Source organism: Rattus norvegicus, chromosome 13, assembly GCF_036323735.1.
Source record: "Rattus norvegicus strain BN/NHsdMcwi chromosome 13, GRCr8, whole genome shotgun sequence".
Classification (NCBI taxonomy): domain Eukaryota; kingdom Metazoa; phylum Chordata; class Mammalia; order Rodentia; family Muridae; genus Rattus; species Rattus norvegicus.
The window spans coordinates 67,450,247-67,465,608 of NC_086031.1; the positions used below are offsets into that span (position 1 = coordinate 67,450,247).

The window sequence follows — 15,362 nt, forward strand, 5'->3', positions numbered from 1 at the left end:
AAAAAGAGAAAAAGAAGGAAAGAAAAAAAGCAAATATAAACTCACTTCATTGTATAAACCTCTAAAAACTAAAAGTAAAGACATAAGCATTTATAAACACACATTTACAGTAACAAATTACCTAAAGCTGTAAGAAAATAAACCAAATATCCCTTGACACACAGTAGGTAAACAAAATGTGGCATTTCTTACGTAAAATGGAATGTTAACGGCTGGAGAGATGGCCCAGTGATTAAGAGCACTTGCTGTTCTCGCAAAGGACCCACGTTCGAGTCCCAGCACCCACATGGAGGCTCACAACCATCTGTAACTCCAGTCCCAGGGAACTGGATGCCCCCTTCTGGCTCCTGCTGCCACTTGCTTGCATATAGATACAAAATATACATATACACAAATAAACGAATAATAAAGTAAATATTAAAAATAAGAACAAAATGAAATGGAATGTTATTCAGCCTTCCCCGCCCCAAAAAAAGCAATTTTGATAGATGCCACAAGTAAATGAACCTGAGGACACTATATCAAGTGAATGCAATAGGTCATAAAAAGACACGCTCTATAGGAGCTCATTTGTATGATTTCCCAATAAGTCACTGATAAAATAAAATGATTTTCTGGTGCTAGAGGGGGGAGAAAGTGGGGAGTTACTGTTTAATGGGTCTAGAAGTTCAGTTCTGTAAAATGATGAATCGTGGTTAAGATGTGCTTAATACCAAATACCCGTACACCTCAGAAGAGTTGGGATGGCAAACAGTGATGGGGAGGAAGGTGCACGTGCATGTAGGTGTGCCTGTGTGTGTGCACACACGGATACACGTCTGGGAATCACTTCTCATGCACGTGTGTATAATGCAGGTGGAGGCCAGAGGTCAATCTCAGGTGTCATTCCCTAATGGCTATCCACATATACTGTCTTTAATTTTTAAATTCTGCTTTCTAAAAGATTTTAACTCTGCGTGCGTGTACGTGTGTGTGTGTGTGTGAGAGAGAGAGAGAGAGAGAGAGAGAGAGAGAGAGAGAGAGAACAAACAAACAAACAAACAAAAACAGTGCTATGCTCCAGGACTCAATGAATTCTTCTTTTAACTATTTACTAGCAAGATTTGTGAGAGAGAAAAAAAGCAGAGAGAAAGTAGAGTACTTAGCTTAAGATGTCTAAAAACAGACCTTATAAGAGAACCTCATTAGGTCTTTGACCTTCTTAACATACATGGGGGTAGGGGGATATGCACACATATGCAGACACACACACACACACACACACACACACACACACACACACACACACACACCCCTACAAAGCCACATTTTTCAGTTGGCTCTCTCCTTCCACCACGTTGGTCCCAGTGACTGAACTCAGGTTTGGCCACAAGGATCTATACCAGCTGCACCAGCTCACTGGCCCTGATCCTTGGCTTTTTGAGACATCATAGAAACAAGGATCTACAAATGCTGCTATAACCCTCTGGAAATTCAGATAACCTAGTTACCTGTATCATAAGTACATCTTAAGCCAAGCAAATCCTTTATATAAGATGAAACTATTCACTTGGAAAAGTCCAAAGAAAATAGAATTGCCTAAGATGGTGATGAAGTATCATAGGTAACAGTAAAAATATAAAATCTTCAAGAGAGTAGAATACTAGACCTTTTCTAACTGGAAAATAACCACATCCTAAGCACTGCGAGGCAGTATTAAAAAAAACAAAACAAACAAACAAAAAAACTGCCAAGTTTAACACAATCCACACGAAGACCAAAATTCTATGCAATCAAGATAATTACATCCTTGAACAACTAATATTTTTTTATTTTTCACTGTTCCATTAAGTTGTTTTCTATCTCAGGATTCTTCCCCAGTTCTAAAGAGACCAAGTGTGTGTGTGTGTGTGTGTGTGTGTGTGTGTGTGTGTGTGTGTGTGTGTGTCTCCGAGTAAGACAAAAGGAAAAACTAGGGCTTGAGAAAGGGCTGTGTCAGCTCTTGAATCCTCCTTTCTGTCTATACTCAACAGTGCATCTAGTGTTTAATTTTCTCTTCAAAGAAAATCTCAATTTAAAAGAACAAAAAGTACAGTCTGCTTTAACATCTAAAAGAGCATGTTATGCACCTTTTGTGGGAAGTTACACAAAACTGAAACAGAAAAAAGAATTTAAACAAATCTTTATCCTAAGTTACATAATGCCATCACCATAACAATGTTCTTGTACTTCAGCAGGAGACTTTTAAAGTAAGTGCTGCTGGCAGGCAGAAATTTCTCCTTTGCTGTCGTAAGGCATGAGAGCTTTTTACTAGCTCACACCGTGAGTGTTAATCAAAGAAATGTCATTTCTATCAACTGAATGATATACCTAGAGGGGGTGCCACATTGCTTCTTCACACGGAAAAGGGATTCACATACAGTGCTCTCTCTACAGAAAGACATACACACACATGCACATCTTTCTCCTTTTGAGATCGTTCTCCTTTGGACTGATTCTCTATCACCAGTTTGATTCTTTGATATCTCACTAATTCATCAAGCATTCACTGACTACCTTCTGAATACCTAGTTTTATGAAAAATTATGAAAAAAGATACATAAGAAAAATAGGCTCAACCCTCCAGAATCTTGGGAATCTCGTTCACCAGCAAGATAAAACATAACCTATCATTAGGTAATTTGAGAAGCTTGTGCTACATAACCAATAAACACATTGCACATATACGCAGAATTTTAGAGTCTTTTTTAAGTATTTCTGCGAATTGAACCCTGGGGGCATTCTTGGGAAAAGCACATTAGCCCAATTTTGGCAATAAGAAATCCGAGGTTCCAAATTTTAAGCAACGTGCCTCAATCTCGCAGATTATGAGAGCAAAAAAGTCGAAACTCAGCCACTGCTTTCTGATCCCAAGCCCAGTGCTCTTTTTCAGTACTGCACAACAAACGAGGTAACTCAACAGGATGACATCCAGCCTTCTGCTGTTTGTGAAACCAGGTAGATCTGCATCTAAGCAGAGCATAGCCAAGTGTCTGAATTAATTTTATTTTGTAAATACGTGTACGACAGTATAATGCACAGAGCACAGCTATTATTTGTTTAATCTTAGTGCCTCTGACGGGAATGTGGAATATCGCAAAAAAGCTGATCTGGCGTGCCTTAAACAATAAATAACAACCTTGAAAGTCCAGTTTCTATTAATCCTTGCACACGCTATTTTCCCTCAGCGCCAGCGCTGAAAAGCCTAACTCGCCCACCCTCTTCTGGCATTCTTGCTCCAAATAACTACTTATTTTAAGATGTGATGACTGATTCTAGAAAATGCTACAAGTTTGCCCCAATTTCGCTACCCGTCCCCAGCCCCGGCCCAAGCATCTTTTCCCTCCCTCCAGATGGAGAGAATACCGAGTTGAGATTCTGCAGGTCCGGCCGCGATGCTGTCCCCCAGCACTGACAGGTAAGAAGTGACCTTTCGACTCCGTCCTTGGGGACCTCCCACCGACAGCGTGCCAAGATCCCAAGCCCCGGAAGGGGCTCTCAGCTCTGGAACGCAGCCCCCGGCGGCGCTCGGTCCGAATGGAGGGCTCCGATCACTAGTTTCGTGCTGGGCATCACTCCGCCTCATTCTCCCGCTGACTGCAGGGGACTAGGTTCTGCAGCCAGTCCATCCCACCCCACGCTTAAGTCCGACCACCCACACTTCACACCGGACCCCAACAACAAGCGGCTGGCACCGACGGCGGCAGCACTCCAGGCCACGCGCCCCAAGTGCCCATAGCCTCCAGCCCAAGACCCCCCGCAAGGCTGGACCGCAGAAAAGCGTTTCTATGGGAACCTCCCGGGTGTCACGTGACGCTCCCCGGCGGCCAATCAAGTCTCCCGCTCCGCCTCAGCCCGCTTTCTGTCCGCCCGCCGCCCCCGCCTCTCTCCCTCCAACCCCGCCCCTTTCCTGCAGCGGGCCCGCGCGTGCGCCGTGCGTCCCGCGCGCTCCCTGGCCGACGCGCGCTCCCGGGGGACGCGGGGGCGGAGCGGGGGCTGAAGGATGGCTGGAAGCTGAGGAGGAAGCCGCGCCGGCTAGCGCGCAGGCCCAGAAGCGAGCAAGCAGCGGCTGCCGGCGACGCCCCAGAGCGGAAGAGGGAAGTGAGTCGGACAAGGCTAGGCTCGCTGAAGAAGAGGCACCGCGGAGGGGAGGCCAGAGTTGCATCGCGATCCGGGATGTCGAAGAACACGGTGTCGTCGGCCCGCTTCCGGAAGGTGGACGTGGACGAATATGATGAGAACAAGTTCGTGGACGAGGAGGACGGCGGCGATGGCCAGGCCGGGCCCGACGAGGGCGAGGTGGACTCATGCCTACGGCAATATCCTTACGCTCGCGGCGGCCTGGGGTTGCGGGGACACGGGGACACGCGGCCAGCTGTGCCCGGCTCTAGGTGGGGACGGAGGGCAGGAGGTCCCGGGGCTATCAGGCCGCCTGCACCCCGCGGCCGCGCCTGCGAACTTGCCGGCGCCCCGATTCCTCAGGTGCGCTGTCCTAAGCGGCCGCACCCTCTCGGGGGGGCACCGGATGACGCCCTAGTGGGCACCTGAGCTCCAAAAATTCCTGCCCGGTGGGGACACGGGTCCCGCCTGGAGTCTTGCTATTCTGTCGGGTGTGTGTGATTTGCGGAGCGGGCATAGTTTATTCTAGCCAGGAGAGATGGAACAAATTGAGGCCCTCCGTACATTCAGCCCATGAGCTTTTTCCATCAGCAGTGTTATTTATTAAAAGAAGAGGGTTTGGGCAAGGTTGCATATAATTTATGAACAGGCTGAAGGGAGTTTTCTAATCCAAAATTCCCAGGTAAGGCTTTGAGCCTTTCACCTGCTAAGAAAAGGCTACTAGGAAAAGGATAGGGAATGCATGTAGAGAATCCCTGGGAATAATTTAAGATGAACCCCAGTGAATAAAGCAGAGAATGAGTCACTTCTATAAATCAAAATCGTTTTTCTGAAATTGTTTCCAGGCTAGTTAAAATATGGCTGTCAGTTCCTGGTTCCTTGGTTTGCATATCTGAATATTCATAACCTTGAAAATCATTTGCATTGATCCCTTAGAAAAATAGAAATGTCACAAAACCCCAAATTGGAGCTTTAGAAAACTCGTATTCATTAAGTCTGTAGATACATATCTCCCTCATCGATTTTCTACTAGATTATGATGAAGAAGTAAGCAGAAATATTTAGTGGTAACCACAGCATCGAATATATACATATATGTGCCATATACGTTTAACTTTCATTACCACTACTTCCACATTGGTTGCTACTAATTTATTTATTAAAATACTTGGGATTTTTTTCTTTAAAAAGTGTTCTTTAAGAGACTATGCAGGCTTGACAGTAGTTTATCACTAACTGTAGATAATTTTTATTAGACCTTTTCCACAGAAGTGGTGAGTTTATTCTTCGTTTAAAGAAATCTTTATGGTGGATATGATATTTTATTAAACTAATGTATTTTAGGTAATTTCTGGTGATTATTATGACTGTATCCATTATTAATTCAGTCTACCTTTTCATCAATCCATCTTATCCAAATATAAAGGTACTGTCTCTGGTTATAACTAGGAGCGGCAGCCCCGGTTGGGTACTACAGATGGAGGAACAAGTGACTCTGGTTCTCCTTTTAGGGAAATGACTGTCTTTTCTGACAGTCTGATTGGCCTTCCGTTTCCCGTGCTTGCTAACTCATTAGTGCTTTCAGTACGAAGTAGGTATGGAGGGTCCAGCCCAGTTTGAATAACCTGTAGGAAATAAAGTAAGCTGCCACCTACAGGTCGTGTGGGTTATTACATCATCTGGAGCCCTGTTCATCAATATGCAGCTATCACGGCCTGTCCCACTCTGATTGCCAGAGTAATCTGCCAGCACCTCAGTTAATACACAGTGTAGTTTCAGTATCAAGTTTAGGCTTGTTTTCCAGTAAGAATCACGCAGACAGGATGGAATACTTTGTTGGTAAACTGCATCATTCGATGGCTTAATTCTTAGGCATATTCTAAGACTTCTTGAATACCTGTCTAGACAATTGTGTGTATTTCCCTGGAAAGTGTAATCTCTTTGGTTGACAGAACAGGTCAGAACAATCTTTGCTTTTAAAAAAAATCATATTCTTAAGCGCAAGGCCCTGGGTTCGGTCCCCAGCTCCGAAAAAAAGAACCAAAAAAAAAAAATCATATTCTTTTAATTTCATTATTTTAACCTTTGGTTGACATATTGGAAAGAAACCCATACAGTTAATGACCATAGTAGTTTTTGTTACTGTTCACAAAGTCAAGTCTAACCCACCAGTCCCATAAAGTGGGGCTGCCTTTTTTTTGGTTCTTTTTTTCGGAGCTGGGGACCGAACTCAGGGCCTTGCACTTCCTAGGCAAGCGCTCTACCACTGAGCTAAATCCCCAACCCCGGGGCTGCCCTTTCTGTTATGCCCTTAACCTTCACTACAGGAAACATGACCGCTGCCCTACAGGCCGCTCTGAAAAACCCCCCCATTAACACAAAGAGCCAGGCAGTGAAGGTGAGTGGTAAACTACAGCGTTAATCCCTTCTGCTTCGCTATTATCAAAGTCCTCTGACACCTACCTTCAATGACCATTTTAACTATTTACTGTGCTTGACACGAGGGTTTACAGTGTGACTTTTGTTTTGAGACTGGACCTGAGTCTATAACCTGGCCTGAAACTTGCAGAGATCTCCCGCCTCCACTGGGATTAAAGGCATGCACCACCACATCCAGCCCGAAAGGAAGCCCCTGCTAAGTAGAACGGTCATGGAAAATAGGGCTGACATGTGGTTAGGACGCGTGGAGCACAGTAAACAGAAAGGGTGGGGACACCAGCTCTGTGTGTGCTTAAGGAGCAATCTGCTCGAGTTGAATTCAAACAGGTTCAAAAAACACTCAGCTGCCTCTTAATTCCCTAAGTTTTTCTTAATTATGTAAATATGAAATATCAGAATCAAAGGCATGAGCGCATAAAAAGGTGGTTTCCGTGCTACTTCCTCGGGTCACAGCTACTGCCTTATATGGTATTGCTGCACACTGAGGGGTTTCTACCAGGGTTTGTGTTCTTTTAAAAAATTAATAGAATCTTACACTTGAGCTGCATAGTAACGTACATGATCTTTCCTTAGCAATAAGATTATTTCCGTGGCATTCTAACTGCTGTACACCAGTATATGACATCGTATATGCAACTGATCCCTTTTACTGTATATTAGGTTTTCTAGTTTTTCCTGCTAAATGAATAATTTTATATTTTAATTGTTTATGTCAATAAAATTCCCAGAAGATAAATGCTAGATCAAAACTGACTTTTTTTTTTAAAGGCTTTTGATCCATAAAGCATTGCCAAGTCCCTCAGAAGAACTTCGTAGCTTACATCTCTGTATCAGTCCTCCACTGATTCTCAGGGAACTGCTTAGCTGTTTCTTGCTATACAGGTAACAAAGCCCTGTGGTCTGAAGCCTGCATCTCAGGAACCCAAGAACTTAAGAATTATATGTAAATGCATGATAACTATTGAAGGCACAGAACTTTGTATAGGAATTTTTCTTTGCTTTTTAAAAGTTGTTAGGAACCTCATTAAATTTTCAGTTTTACCCCTTCTGTTTTCATATGGTTTTTGTTTGTTTGTTGGTTTTGGTTTTTTGTTTTGTGTTTTGACAGCTTGTGTGTAGGAGGTTATAGCTCTAGTTACAAAGATATATAGGGAATTAGACCATCTCTAAGCTGAAGAGAACATTCTGGTATAAACATTCTGTAAAATCCCACCCGTAGGAATGACGGCAGCACCTCTGTGTTGAGCAGAAGGAGCAGTGAGCAGCTGAAAGGGTTGTTCACGTGTTCCCTCTGCTTAGGTGATGCGTAAGGAGGTGCCTTTGCTTCTGGAACCTAATGTCTGTGGATAGGAAACTTTAAAAAGTTCTTTTTTAATGGTTTTTAAAAGGATCTTTTAAGAAAATAACCATTCTTGAAAGATAGTGCAAGATAGAGTTATATAAATCAGTTTTCTTCTTTGGTTAGGAGTTTTTTTAAGACCAAGAAGTAAAATGTAAATGTTATAATAAATTGTTAAAATTTCCCATCAGTCTATTAGTAAATCCCCAGTTCTACCTTCAGTTCTATCAAAAATGTGCTCCTAAGTTGACCGTGGTGGTGCACACCTTTAATCCCACAACTCAGGAGGCAGAAACAGGCAGATCTCTGTGAGCTCCAGACCACCCTGTTCTACAGAGGACAACAGCCACAGCTACAGAGAGAAACCAAGTCTCTAAAACAACAAACAAACCAAGAGAAGGGGTTCCCTTCTTCCCACCTCAACTCTCATGCCAACCAGAACCAGGCAGTGTTGTTGGAATCACCCCAGTGGGTGTCCAGTGTTGTTGGAATCACCCCAGTGGGTGTCCAGTGTTGTTGGAATCACACCCGTGGGCGTCCAGTGTTGTTGGAATCACACCCGTGGGCGTCCTGCCTTTGCCTTACTCCTGCCTCACTGCTGTTCTCTACAGAGATGCCAGGTAGTCTTAAAATGGGAAACAGATTGGGTCGGTGCTCTAGAAGCTCTCCACTCTCTCGTTTCCCAGTAAAAGCCTGAGCCATTACGGTGGCCAGCTGTCCCTCACATGGTCTGTCTTCTCACTTCGCTCCCGCTTCTCCCACCACCCAGCTCTGTCACATCAGAGCCTTCGGAACACTCTGAACACTGAAACCCACGCTAACAGCACTTGTTCTTTCATCCACACGCTGGCCGTGTTCCCACAGCATCTTCTTTTACATCCTCCAGATCATCCTTCAAATTCACTCTAGCGTGGCCCTTTTAAAATTGTGTTCCCGGCATACACATGTCTAAATATTCTGTTATATATTTACCTCAGGACCGGGCAGGCAGCATCGTCTTGAAGGTGCTCATCTCCTTTAAAGCTAATGATATTGAAAAGGCTGTTCAGTCTCTGGACAAGAATGGCGTGGACCTCCTAATGAAGTATATTTATAAAGGCTTTGAGAGCCCGTCTGACAATAGCAGCGCTATGTTACTACAGTGGCATGAAAAGGTAAGTTAATAAACTAACAGACCCTACAACTGGCTCCTTTGAAGTGGAGAAGAATAACCTCTGTCACCTGAAAAGCAGTGACTCGATTGTACATCTTTATTAAAGTGACAAGTTTACACTTGCTTATGGGCCTTGATCTTAAGACTCCCATTTGCATTGCATTTTATTTGCGTGTATTTAGTGCATAAGTGATTTTATACTTAAAGTGTGAGTTCTTTCACACTAATTGAAGGATAGAAATAACCCAAGATGAAGGGCTAATCTGTGGTACCTACAAACCATGGGCTGTTACTCATCCATGCTACAATATCGACAAACCTAGAAGATACTGCACTAAGTGAAGTAAGCCAGACACAAAAGAATAAGTATTCTGTATTTGTACTTACGTGAAATGATCTGAAATAGGCAAACTCAGAGGGATAGAACGTTACTAGGAGTCTCCAAGCACCGTGGAGAAGGAGTGCTTGCCTGTATTCCCAAGGATAGATCCCAGCACTAGTTTTGTTTTGTATTTCAGAAATTGTTATTGGCCATATATGGTAGTGAACGTCTCTAGGGAGAGGTATCCCAGGCCAACCTTGTCTACATAATGAATTATATGCTATATTGGGAGGCTGGGTCTTGGGGAGGGAGAGAAATCAAATTATTTTTACTTCTATATAAGAATTTATTAAATGGGTGAACCAGGTGACTCAGTTGAGTAGAATTTCCTGCCAGCAAGCCTGACAACCTGAATCAGTCTCTGGGACCCACATGATGGACAAAAAGAACTGACTACCTATATACACACACACATACACACACACACACACACACACACACACACACACACACACACACTCACTGTACCCACACAAGTGTACACAAGACAAATATATTTTTTAATTTTTTAAGAGCTTTCATACCTAGCTCTTGTACTGATAAAATATAAACAATTCCATAGCCATAGAAGGACTGGGATTCCAGATGCTAACCATTATATGTGTGTATGACTCTTTCATGTACATTGTGGGGACTGAATTCTGTGAGTTAGTTAGCACTTTTAATGTGCTGAGCCATCTCCTTCAGCTCCCGAAAGTCAGTTCTTTCTAAAACCCTTCTCTTGAGTCTGAGTGGAAACGTTTACAAGATAAAACTAAAAGTAAATTTTGTTGTTGAGCCTTAGTTAAATCACCTTATCTTACATATACTACCAAAGAGCTAGTATTTATGAATAGTGTTCCTTGCAGTATTCCAGTATAGCGCCCCCTCTCACTGAAGGGAACCTGTGGAGTTATTGGTATGGTCATCTTACTTTGGACACTGTTGGCTGGGCTCCACCCTTGTTTACGTTTCACTTACTCCTCACTAGCTCTGTGAGGTGTGTACATGTCTTCTGTTCTTTGGGATTTTTTTTCGGGGGAGGGTCTGGGGGGAGGTCAAAACAGGTGCTCTGTGTGTAGTCTTGGCTATCCCGGAATTCACTCTGTAGACAGGCTGGCCTTGAACTCAGAGCCATCTGCTTCTGTCTCCTGGGTGCTGGGATTAAAGGTGTGCTCCACCACCACCACTACCACCTAGGTACACATGACTTTCTTATCTTCAGTTTGCAGTTGCCGCCTCTAAGACCCAAACTAACGTAGGTCTAGAATAGCCTCAGGACCACAGTGACATCAGTTGGGAGCTTGTTATAATCCAAACACATCTGAGAACTTTATAAATATGTCAACTCATGTAATCTTCACAAGTTACTAGAAGGAAAAACCCTTGTAGGTGAGAGGAGTAGTACACGTGTTGTTGGTTTTTCCAAAGTCTCCAGGGTTGACTTTCTGAGTGTCCTCAAGTCCATCTGTGCCAGTCTCTGGTGCACCTCACAGCATCTCCTGGCGGCTGCTACTTGCTCCATTCTGTTTTCTACTCAACCACTGGAATGAGATCTAAAATCCAAAGTATCTTGTCGTTTGTTGATGACCCATTTCACTCTTCCCTTAAGCTCCAGCCTTTCCCTGATACACCCCACCCTCACACCTCCAAACTGTTTTCTGGCCTCAGGCTGTCAGCCTCCCTGACATTTCTTACTGTCCTAGGTATATGCCCTTACTCTGCTTCTGTAGCTCTCTAAGATAAGTCACGGCACTTCATACAGAATAGGGAAATGTTGTTCTCGTATAAGTGTTGTACAGTTGTCCAAATAAGTATACCAAAATTTCTAATTGCTGGTATTTAATCATGACTCCCAGTTATTCCAGTCAGATTCCAAGTTAGAGATCAGCTCTTAGCTCTTAAGTAATATCTTCTTGCCGTAGGGAGGAAATCTGCAAACCAAGTGGAAGTTGGGATAACTTGTCCCAATCTCAGGTTCTTCCCAACCTCAATGAGGATGGGAGATGGAGAAATGAATTTATATTTGAAACTTGTTCTAGTCAGAAACAGTGCTACAGACATCTTAAGCATTATTTAGGCATAGTATACTAGAATAGTGACTAGTGTCTGATTGGAAGTAACTTCCCAAGGGCAGGAACCCTGAGAGGTTGGTCTTTGTTTTTGTTTTCTCCTAGTAATAAGACTGTCATTAGTATCATGCTGACACCTGCCTGGGGCATAATAGGTGCTCAGGAAGTACTTACCAAGTTTATGAGTTCAGTGTTTTGCCTGATCTTAGACTTTTGACGTTTCCTGTGTATTTGGTTTGTTTTAGGCACTTGCTGCTGGAGGAGTAGGGTCTATCGTTCGTGTTTTGACTGCAAGAAAAACCGTGTAGTCCAGCTGGAACTGGACAGTGTTCAGAGGAGTGGGAGTTGCTGGTACAAAGACCAAAACAACCAAATGGCACCGCTGCCCCATGGGTAGCATCTGTTTCTCTCAGCTTTGCCTTCTTGCTTCCTTTTTCATATCTATAAAGAAGAAAATTACATATCAGTTTCCTTTAATGAAAATTGAAATAATGTGGAGAAAATTTTGTCTCAGTGGGGTGTTTGATCCTTTCATAACCATGTCAATAATGTGTATCCCATTCTGTAATTTATATTCAAGTTTGTGCAATTTCTAACTCTGTTGACTGGTTTAAGGGTTTTACTTTATTTTTAACCAATACTGAGAGATGTGATCAAATTCGAGGCCAGTTTCCTAACTCATTGCTGGTCAGGAAGTGATCTTTATTTTTAAAAACGAGAGACTGGCAGCTAGTAACATTGCAAAACTGGACCACACTTCCCTTATAAAATGTGTTTCCAGAGCAAGGAGTGGGTGAACCCCACTACCACTTTCCAGCTTTCTTTCTGCTTGCCTCCAGATGATGCTATGAGTGGAAGTGTGTACTTCCTGTTAGCATCCAATTATCATGGCCTCTCAATCTCTTTGTGGTGACCCAGGGTCCAGAGCAAGAAGTCTTGCTCTATATAAATGTATTTACACAATATAAGCGCCTCTTTGGCACAAACATCCCATTTCCTTCTGATAATAAGGCTGCCTGGGGAAGCTATCCCAAGTGGGAGAATGGACTCCAGCAGCTTCTGAATGAATGCTTTCATCAGAAATAAGGTAGCTGCCTTAGACATTTACACAAGGGTTCACTGTAACATTTCACACGCCCAATGGTGTCCTCAGTGTTCTTCAGGTAATGGGGATCTCAGAAAATGTGGTTCTGATCCAAATACATAGTGTGTGTTTCAGCTCAGTGTTTTATAAGAAAGGAAAATGCCGCATAGTAAAAGAAAGGTGTCTACTTTGTCGGACAAACCAAATTGGTTCTCAAAAATGACCGGTGCTTGTAAAAAGTTATTACAAAGTAGTTCTGAAACCAACCACCCGAATGCCTGTGGCCAAGAGGGAAGCAGCCCGGTTGTCTTCCTAAGATGCCAATTCCAGAGTCGCTGACTGAGGTGAGAACCAGCACAGAAACTATAAACTGCTGTTTTTGATACCTGCTTTTTGTTTTGTTCTGTTTTGTAAAATTATGATAAACTTCAGAAAATAAAATGTCAGTATTGAATAATTTTTGTTCTTACTTGAGTACTTGAAATCTCGTTAGTTAAGGGACTGCTCCAGTGCCGCTGTCTGTATGGAGGATGGATAACGTCACTAATGGGCACAGGTGGAGAAGAGCCACTACGGATGTCAGCACTGCTGAGGTGCTTTCTGTGACTCCAGAGCCCTCTGGGTCGCAGCAGGATGTACCAGCGACCTGCAGGGCCTGATTCCTGTAGCTGGCAAGGACACTCCCGACTTCCAAACTCTCCCTGGTTAGACCCCAGACCTACCTCACACCTGTCTACTCAGCAGCTTTGCTGTCCAACTGCGCCTGGCTGACCCCTGCTTTACTCAGGTTAGGACCGTGGCTTAAGTGAGGCTAAGCAGTTCCTAGTGGAGGTTGTCAAGCAGGTTAGCACAACCACCACCTTAGAAACAGGGAGCATGCTTAACTGCCTTTGTGACCTGAAGTCTCAGGACAAATGCTGGAATCGGTATTTTAGATTCACAGGAACGGATACAGTAAGATCCGTCAGCTCTGCTGAGTAGAGAGTGAAAATAGACAAGCAGCACAGCACAGGAACTGAGCCAGGGTGGGTGCCAGCCGGAGACAATGGGCTTAACAAATGTGTCTGGCTAGGCCATGGTGATTGACAGACCGCCCAGGTACTCTGACACACAAGTGGTTCTTCATTGCCCAAGTGGGAGGTAGGGTGTGTGGAGCTGGGGTGTGTAGAGCTAGTGTGTGTGGAACTAGTGTGTGGTTGAGCTAGTGTGTGTGGAGCCTCAGGGCAGGGTCAGGAGTCTTTGAGTTGCATTACCACCTTATTTATGAAAATCTGAACCTGGAGCTTACCAGTAACTTGACTGACTGGCCAGCAAATCGCTAGGGGTCCTCCTGTGGCTTCCTCCCCAGTGCTGAGGTCACAGACACCAGCCATGTCTGACTTGGGTGAGAGCTGTCTGAACTTAGGTCCTCATTCTTGTCTCAGTGAGCCCCTTGCCTGCAGCCATCTTCCAGCTCCACAGAAGCCCATCTCCACCTGTTTCTCTTCTACTTCATCGCAGTGCTTACGTTTGATTTGGTTTGACTCCCTTCTGTAGAGAGAAATTACCTCAATTTTTAGTAACAGACAGGCCTCAAACAATAGACCTACCTCAGCCTCCATCAGAGGTTCCAGGTGTGCGGACCACACCAGGCTTGCTTTCACAGGGCGGCAGGCAGGAAGCAGTTGGAAATCTCCATACTTAAGACGGAGGCAGGCAGATCACAAGCCTGTGCTAGCCAACAAGGACCTGTCTTAGGAAATCAAGGGCTGACAGTATAGTCTAATGGTCAAAGCTAGCCTGTGCAGGGTCCTCATCTCAATCCATACACACCAAAAGTGGAAGCACATAACAAATGCCGGTGTCTTAGTTCCTAGGTGGCAACATCACTTAGGAAATGGGGCTAAGGACACTGATGACTTCAGGAGGTGCATTGGTGCGCAGGAAAAAATTGCCAAATTAATCCCATAGGGCTGTGTCAGAAGAACGGGGTTTGGGTCTTGTCGCTCTCACCTGCATTGAGAAGTGAGCCTTGGCTCTCTGAAAATTGATTGTCTTCAATTTACCAGGTGACTGAATGCAGTTAGTGTTGGGTACACAGGGTGAGTCAAAAGCCAGTGAGTCAGATAGGTCTGCACTAAGTCTTACGGGGATGGGAAGGACCAGGCTCCAAGTGACTTAAACAGAAGGAACAGAAGACACTCCACTGTTGCGGCCTAAAGAGTCTCCTCAGGATAAATAGATATTTGGTCTTTATTCTCATGCCTTTTACATCAGTGAGAAAGAATGGGAAAATTACGTTTCAAAGCATCTTAAATTAGCAACAGAGAGCTCTTTGTTATTGGTGATTCTAGCCGCTGGAGAGAGGGCTCAGTGGTTGGGGGCTTCCTGCACAGTCACGAGGCCTGGCATTTGGATCAAAACATCCGGGAACAAGCCTGAAGCCCCCAAAACACCTGCAGCTCCAGCCCCAGGGCAGTTAGTGGCCACATGTACAGATGTATATGTCACACGTAGACGTGTGCATATAAACATGAATACGTTATTTGGGCGGTTTTGACTCTTTATTCTTGATCTTTTTGTTGTTGACCTTTAGTGCCTGGTTACTGAGACACTAGTAGTCCAACAATCGTCCATGTAGCCCAGAGTTAACACTGTTTTTACATGAATATATTGCCAACTCTATGAAATACAGCAGGGCACTGAAAACATTCCTACTTTGTGGTAGTGTGACTTAATTTTCTTTTTTTTTCGGACCTGGGGACCGAACCCAGGGCCTTGTGCTTGCTAGGCAAGCG

General features: G+C 44.1%; 2 protein-coding genes across 6 annotated transcripts in view; one reads left to right on the forward strand and one right to left on the reverse strand.

The window, feature by feature from the left end:
* The window catches only part of Ralgdsl1 (ral guanine nucleotide dissociation stimulator like 1), a 269,618-nt gene extending 265,845 nt beyond the window's left edge, over positions 1-3,773 (reverse strand). For 4 of the 5 annotated variants that reach the window (XM_063272095.1, XM_017598701.3, XM_008769610.4 and 1 more), the window contains exon 1: positions 3,385-3,629. The gene's annotated coding sequence lies outside the window, so the exon portion shown is untranslated. Of the gene's footprint in view, positions 1-3,384 lie in introns of all 5 variants that reach the window. The other variant, NM_001105957.2, reaches the window with a different exon arrangement.
* A 359-nt stretch (positions 3,774-4,132) lies between these two features.
* Positions 4,133-13,042, forward strand: Arpc5 (actin related protein 2/3 complex, subunit 5). The gene is made up of 4 exons (NM_001025717.1): positions 4,133-4,337; positions 6,463-6,535; positions 8,893-9,069; positions 11,747-13,042. The coding sequence occupies exons 1-4, from the start codon at positions 4,195-4,197 to the stop codon at positions 11,807-11,809; spliced, it is 456 nt and encodes a 151-aa protein (NP_001020888.1). The 5' UTR covers positions 4,133-4,194; the 3' UTR covers positions 11,810-13,042.
* Positions 13,043-15,362: the final 2,320 nt, after the last annotated feature.

Bases quoted from the DNA above. Each gene is read 5' to 3' on its own strand.
- Arpc5 (NM_001025717.1), top strand. From the start codon at position 4,195: ATGTCGAAGAACACGGTGTCGTCGGCCCGCTTCCGGAAGGTGGACGTG. The intron at 4,338-6,462 runs ATATCCTTACGC...AACCTTCACTAC, and splicing joins GTGGACTCATGCCTACGGCA to AGGAAACATGACCGCTGCCC. The intron at 6,536-8,892 runs GTGAGTGGTAAA...TATTTACCTCAG, and splicing joins CAAAGAGCCAGGCAGTGAAG to GACCGGGCAGGCAGCATCGT.